This window comes from Etheostoma cragini, chromosome 6, assembly GCF_013103735.1.
Source record: "Etheostoma cragini isolate CJK2018 chromosome 6, CSU_Ecrag_1.0, whole genome shotgun sequence".
Taxonomy (NCBI): domain Eukaryota; kingdom Metazoa; phylum Chordata; class Actinopteri; order Perciformes; family Percidae; genus Etheostoma; species Etheostoma cragini.
The window spans coordinates 16,654,959-16,662,679 of NC_048412.1; the positions used below are offsets into that span (position 1 = coordinate 16,654,959).

The window sequence follows — 7,721 nt, forward strand, 5'->3', positions numbered from 1 at the left end:
ATATACACACACATTTATATGTATGCCACAAGATGGGGCCCAACCCTTATGTTTGGAACTGCTAAACTCAACCCTTAACTATTTATAAAGTAGTTAAAACAGGCATGTAGTCATGTTATTTTTTTTAAAACAAACTGCTCTAGACATTGTTCGGTCTACTTATTATATTTAGTTTCCTACTGTCTACTGCTTTTCTACTGTTTAAATATTTATTAGGCCATATCTTGCATTTTTAACTGATGCCTCTTGTTATTGCACTCCCCTTTGCTGCTGTAACACTGCAAATGTCCCCACTGTGGGACGGATACATTATTATCTTATGTTAAAATATCTTATTAAAATAAGATTAAAAAGATTAACATTGTTCAAGACATGATGTTGATGTGGTCATGGCCATTAAACCAACAAACTGTCTGGTTGTGTATCGCTACTGTTATAAAAACTAAACATGTGTTCTTTGAATTGATGAGGATGAAGAAAGGTTGGGTTTCAAATGAAGAATTAACAAAAGGTTTAATGAAACAGCATGATGAAAAATATGTGACAAAGATAAATGTTACACTGCAGATGCCAGTGGACTGGATAACATGCCTCCCTTCTGGAGTCACATCACTCAGTCCTAAATCCTTCTTGATATCCCAAATATTATTGTTCCCTTTACCTCAAGGCGCTTCTACTTCACCTGGTGAATTCAAACCTATTCTCATTGGTCCGCTGTTGGCATGGCGATGTGTTGGACATGTCTTGTTGGCTTCTTTCTGTCCAATGAGGAAGGACATGGCTCTAAACTCTGCCCCTTTGGGGTCGTTTTTGGTCACAGATCAAAGAGTTATATCATAGACATAATACATCTTTACTTGTCTATCATGTAGAAAATGAAATGAGAAACCTTCACAAAAATACAGTTAATCAACATTTCATTATCTTAGCCTAGTCTAAGACACCAGGGGGTTGGAGACAGAAGGTTACTTCCTGTTTCTATATGTTGGGTTGGTGTTAAGCAGTGGAATGCTAATTAAGGCTAGATCAGTATTGAATCAATCTGGACGCAGAATATAAATAAAACAGAAATACATTGTTTACAGAACGTTGTTTTTAACTTTATAAAATCCAACACTACATGACCCACATGCAAATAGACAAAACTCAACCACAAACCAGTATGCTGTGTGGGTAGGGTGACCACCTGCTAATAAGCCCAAAGGGGGACAAGGGGTATGTGTCTGAGGGACAATGTGGGACACTACCTGGCGCAGCGGTGCCCCCACCCCACATGCAGACTCACTGATAGTGGTTTACCCATTTCTAGCACATACCACCTTACATGGTATATTAAAAATGTCCTATTTCCCTAAACATGTGTAACTGCTGATGGCCTGATGCATAAATAGGCCAACCAATGTGAACTTGTTTTAAAATAAAGATTCATAATATGTTGACCATTCAATTAATTGAAAGATCCACTTCCACTTATGATTTGCTTTAACTACTTCATTCAATTTATTTTCCATTGCCTTTTATTCACTTTAAATAAATTATAATAGAAAATTATAAGATTAGCAGGAATTGTAGTTGCTCAACACCACAGAAAAAGTAAAAAAAAAAACTTCACTCACAACTCCATAGGTTCACAAAACGAGAACCTCTGGTGAAAGCATGGTGAAAGCATCCATAGATTTGGATGTCTCTTTTTCTTGGACACTTTTCTTGAGAGTCTCCGTGAGTCTGTGTCACATGACATCGTATTCCCCTCCATGTCCGATTGAAAAAGACGTTTTGCAAAGGTCACAAAAAGCCCTCTCGGTATCCCCCTCAACACCTTTCACCCACAAATATTCATTTTCCCAGTTTTTTTTGTACCCACACCTTCTCTTTTTAATTGATGGTGGCGGTGCCTCAGACTGCTCAGACTCAGTCTTTTTCTCCATTTTTTCCAATTTGAAAGCGCTATCTTATGGCGTTTTCCCATTGCATAGTAACTACTCGACTCGCCTTGACTCTAGTCCCTTTTTTTGGTTCTCCATTACGAAAAAAAGTCCCTGGGACCTGCTACCAGGTACTTTTTTTAGTACTACCTCAGTCGAGGTTCCAAGCGAGCTGAGGTGATACCAAAAGGTGACGTAAAAACCTGCAGATTACTGATTGGTCGGAGAGAATCGTCACATATCACTGCGTTTTTAGCAAACAAGAGTGCGGAGTGTGTGTCCGGAACAAACACAACATTTAAAAAACAATCTAGCCAGACAACAACAGATTACTCTCTACTCTCCGCACTATTCTTACTTTTGTAGCATGTTGTTTCCAATATTGCACATGCAACACTAACGCATGCAAATGTTAGCTAACGTTACCAGGAAAATTAACTTACCTACTTGTGTCGGCGAACAATAGTCATGTTTACGTCTGAACTCTGTAGGAATTCCCAAACTCCTGTTTTTCTTCAGCAGTGATTTTTGCAGCAGTGACTTCTTTTGAAAAAAAAAAGCTTGGAGCTTTTAACCGTTTATTCAAGCTTCTTCCCTCTTCACAACTCCGCTCTTCACTCTTCACACACACGATCTGCAAACTACCCTTACTGTTAAATATGAAAGAAACAACTGTTGGGAATATTTGTTTTTCACTACAGGCTAAAAGTAAGAATAAGGCAACTTGTCAACTCTTTCTACACGACGTTAGGAGTACACCTGCTGCTTTATTGTACTGGTCTTCACATGTTGAAGAGATTTGTTGGGAAAAGGTTTGGCTATTGCAACACAAGTTTTTCTTAAATCGACAAAGTTAAGGAGATATCCTTCAAAATGTTCCACAGATTCTACCCAACTAACAAAAAAAAAAATACATTAATATCAGCTGTACTTTTTGTGGAGAACTAAATGAAACACTGGTACATTAATTTTGGTCTTATGTATAAGAGGTCCAATATACCAAGACACTATGGAGCAGATTATCACATTTTATTTCTGTTCATATTTACCCTCCATTTACATTAATTTGAGAAAATATATTGTTTGGATTCACTCAATATGATAGAAAGCTTTATTCAACATGATATATTTAATATATATTTTTACCAAATTTTCAAAGTTTTTGAAAAAGAAGTCAATCTTGAAGTCAAGCTGGCTGCCAATATTAAAAGAAATATTTTTTTTCTATTTCTACCTGTACAAACAAGAAAGCTGTTAGTTAGATCATATGACCTTTGTGAGCTTTACGAAATATTTGTATGAAGTTCTTTTGCATGTTTATCTTTTTCTTTAGTAACTCCCTGGCTTGTTTAGAATGTAGACTAGCAAGATGTACAGACGATGTTGTTTCCTACTGTATGTCCACATTCTTCAATGAATCTTGATTTTTTTTTAAAGAGTCACTCCCCAATGTAAGTCGAGTGCAGATGTGAGTTGCGCATGCTCCGATTTAAACGGTTTACAGCATAACATGTCATGCTGAAATTTGTGAAATCCATGAAATAATAATTTCTCATTACAAACAATAAAATAGACAATGGGAATCATTTCAGAAATGTTGTAGCTATCTATGATTGCTTGATTGCTAACGTTAGCTCAAAATGTCATTCAAGTGACAGCCTTTGTTGTGTTGGATTGCTAGCTTGTAGCCGGTAGTCAACAAACTTTGTTAAGTAGGTCCATTTTTACTGTATTGACATTACAGAAGTCTCTCGTTAGCATCTTGTATGTTACTTGTCGCAAAGTGACGCATGCGCGACTCAAATCTGCACCCGACTTACATTGGGGACTGACAGAAGATGTAGGCTAGTGGCTAGCCTCAAACAGAGATGAGGAGCGGGCTACAGAGGTCTGGTAAACTCACTTCTTTCTAACTCCACACCCCGCTCTATCTTCAAACAAGACTGAACTAAAACAGACTCAAGTGACATCACTTGAGGCAATTGCAGCTCACTCTGGAACCACCAAAGGCCTTATATATATTTTTCCCATGCAGTTAGCTAACGTTACTCCCTAATCCTTTAACATGGGTGGAGTTCCCCTTTAAAAAAAATGCATCTGCTAATTGAAATTTCGTACAGTTAGCTACGGAAACCGTGACGGCTGTGGTAGGAAATACAACTATTTAAATAAGTCATAAAATTTTTTTTTACAGGATTGTACAGGTTATGCTCTGGCCTAGCTACATATTTAAGGTTTCTGGTGGAGGATGGATTTAAAATATCTCCCTGTTTCTGCTACAACTTGATGGCTGGTGATCACCCAGAATAACTGGGCTCATCGTGGGACTGGCCTGAACACAGCCAGATTCCCACGACCCCTCCTCTACACGCACGCACAAACACACACACACACACACACACAAATCAAAACACAACTGCAGAGCCGCGCAAGCAGTGAGGACACAGAGGCAGAGCGGCTTTGCACCACTTTTAGTAAGACTGTTTTCACTAAAAAAAAAGCTTCATTTCAGGATCCGCAGCGCCTTCTTTTGCGCTGCGCACTGGCTCACACAGTAGAGAAAAGGATGAAAAACCTCCTAATGTGAATAGGAATACTGCAAAATTCTGGATTTAACACACGGAGGAGTGGGAGGAATAACGCAACTCATGGTTATTTATTTTGATGATGCCGAGGAGCCAGTTTCTGCTTCGGATTTACGTCCAAAAACAAGGCAAGTACCCAATCTGATTGTATGACTGCATTAAAGTAACCGTACAGTGAGCTGCAGTGAATTAGGCTACTGTAGTCAAGTAAGCAACATTAATTAAAATATAACATTACATATGCATGGATAAAAGCACTTACAAAACAGCAATTCGTCTAGCCGTCCTGTTGAATCACCCGTAGTGTTCACTCGCTCGAGGAAATTAAATCATGAGTTCAATTGGAGCAATGACCGTATTAATGTGACTCTGTTTTCACGACCGCAGTGAGATTGTGAAGTGAAATCGCTAGGTCTATAAAGGGGTCAGTGGTTTTTATTCCCTGGTGATGAATGAGTGATTGGATAACAGTTCAGTCCGGGTTCAGGGGAAGCTGCTGCAGGGTAGTGTAAAGAGAGTGGCGAGTCTCTGCGTGGCTCCACAGAGACACTGGAGGAGCTGCAGAGAGCTTGGCATCTCATTAAATCAGCCACATGTCTTATTAAAGAAGCTATTTCCTGTTGTGTGCAATGCAGAGTAAACTATCTTCTCTCTTACACCCTTGTTCTCTTCCTCCAGTGCTGCAGGCAACACCGTACCTAATTCTTAAATGTCTGCTCTTAGTCCTGTTTTCTGTCTTCTCCTCTCTGTTCAGTCTGAAGCCAGAGGATGACAGCAGCCGGTCCTGTCTGCAGCCCCGCCTCCTCCCACTCTTCCCAGCCATCACCTGTTTGCCTCCCAGCATGCCAGAGACACCTGATGAAAGGCAAATCCCTCCAGACCAAACTGCCCTTGCGCTCTGCCCCAGGTGTGTGGCTCCTGCTGGGTGCAGTGGTGGTTTTGGTTGGGATGGCTGTTGCGGTGGCAGGCTACGTGTCCGCAGCACCAAAGCCCGTCAGCGTCAGTCGAGGCAGCACCCACATTGAGCGGATGAAACTGGCTGGCCCCGTGATCATGGGAGTGGGCCTGTTCATCTTCATCTGCGCCGCCACGCTACTGTACGAGAACCGGGATCTGGAAGTCCTCAGACGAGAGTCACCTGATGATCTTGAGGATCTGAAGGGAGGAGACGGCTGGGAGGATTTGCAGGAGCAGCCCAGCATCAGCTGTCAGGAGCAGTGGGAGTGCAAAGATGGAGAGCAGGGATCCTGGAGCGCTTTGACCCACGCGCTCCCACTGTCGAACCAGAACTGTGGAGCTCCTCTTAACCCACCTCACAGGAACACACACAACACTGGCAGCATGCCATCACCGCCGCCTCCTTCAGATGCCGGAGGTGGAGATAGGGAGGAGGTGGAAGAGCAGGAGAAGGAGGGAAGATCCACTGTGTTGGCCCGAGTTCTGCACCACAGGGAGCCAACTCCTCACCCTCCCTCCCCGTCCATCTCCCACTCCTCGGTCTACTCAGACTCTTGCAACTCCAGTGAAATCAACTTCAACATACGGACAGGCTTTCCTCAACACTGAACCCCCCAACTGGATCAACTTCTACTGTATCATAAAATATGCATGAGATTCAAATGGAAGTTTCACGTGCAGACACACTAGGACAAGACTGTGCATTCCTCAATGAACTGATGAAATGTTTGTTGGTATGTTTTAGTGCCTCCGAGTGGCGCAGTGACTCTGAGTCACTGTCTGTGAAGGGTGTTTTGTCCTACATCGTTCTCTGACTCACCCACGTTTGAAAGATTGAAGCTATGCTGTTTGATGTCAACTCGCCATCTTGTTGTCTTTGAACTAACCCATGCCCCAAGAATCCCTAAAGCCACTGCTTGTTTGACCATATTTGGACGTGAGAAGGATTGCTGAAAACTTATTTGGGTGCAGTACTGGCAGATGGACTCACTCCCTCTCTCTCTCACACACACACACACACATGAAGTGGTACAACGTCTTCACTTCTTTGCTGGAGAGGTTTTTGTTAAGTGGATGAGCCAGATTAGGTTTTAAATGAGTCTTTATCTAATCTCACACATACTGTAATCTACTCTTTATCTGAGGAAATTGCGTCTCGGTATAAACAGGAGAAGCACACAGGGCCACACTCTTCCTCGACACCTACATCCACGCTATAAATACCAGCTGCTGCGCTGTACACATGCAAGTGTAGACTCCAGTTTCAGTATTTTTCTGTAATTCAACTTATTTTTTTTTTTTAATTCACATTGTCAGCTGCTCAGTTTTCTCCCTTTTTCATGTGTTGTGAGTTGAGATATATATATACGAATTTCAATCAGATGGTTGATAGAAAAAAAGAGCAATGACTGAAAGGCCAAATCTGGTAAGGCTGTTATGAGTTATCCCTGACACAGCTTAACTGAGTAAAGCAATCCTATGGGTCGTGTAACTGAAGCCTCACTCTCCCACCATTCCAACCTTTAATCTGCTCTCGGTTCATCATCTGATTCCTACGCTTTATTCAAATACCCCATCCTCCATCTCAATCCTTTGCTTCTGCAAAACATCAACATAAGCAAAACAATGCAAAGTAAAATGTTTTTTGGGGTCCAATTAAGTAAAAGTGAGCCCGTTTGAACAGTCTGAGAGGTAAAGGGGGTAGGATTTTAATTATCGCCTGAATTTTCTCCTCCAGCCTCTAATTACACAGGGGATCAGTCTGAAGGTTTTTATAGGTGCTTTAGGACCGCAGAGTATTTCCTTGTTGTTCAGGCCCATGCTGGGATCCTGCCATCCAGATGACGACTGAGACTGAAGCGTACAATAATTTTGAGCCTCACATTTTACTCACTAACAACTCCTAGCTCTGTCTTTTTCTCTCTCACTCTGTCAAACACACACGCACACACACACACACAGAGACTCAGTAGAAAATTTTGTGTAGGTACATAATGGCGTTATAAGATGCTGGATGTATTTCAGTAGCAGTTATGAGTTGGGCAGATGTGTCTGAATCTTGACTAAATCTTGTAACAAGCCTTCTTCACACTTATAGCTGAGAAAAGCAGCTCTCTGCTCACTCACTCTCACACATACACAAGTCCTTCTCACTGTGAGAGATGCTCTGATGTGTTTACATTTACAGTGGGTACGGAAAGTATTCAGACCCCTTTAAATTTTTCACTCTTTGTTTCATTGCAGCCATTTTCCA

The 7,721-nt window shown here is 41.6% G+C and overlaps 1 protein-coding gene across 3 annotated transcripts; it reads left to right on the top strand.

Moving 5' to 3' along the window:
• Positions 1–3,759: 3,759 nt before the first annotated feature.
• On the top strand, positions 3,760–7,649 carry LOC117946765. Of its 3 annotated transcripts, none has more exons than XM_034875131.1 (2): positions 3,760–3,818; positions 5,265–7,649. In XM_034875131.1, the coding sequence occupies exon 2, from the start codon at positions 5,279–5,281 to the stop codon at positions 6,074–6,076; it is 798 nt and encodes a 265-aa protein (XP_034731022.1). In that variant the 5' UTR covers positions 3,760–3,818; positions 5,265–5,278; the 3' UTR covers positions 6,077–7,649. The 3 variants fall into 3 exon arrangements, with proteins under 3 accessions (XP_034731022.1, XP_034731023.1, XP_034731021.1); XM_034875132.1 differs by having other exon boundaries at positions 3,760–3,813; XM_034875130.1 differs by lacking the exon at positions 3,760–3,818 and adding an exon at positions 4,150–4,638.
• The last annotated feature ends 72 nt before the right edge of the window (positions 7,650–7,721 follow it).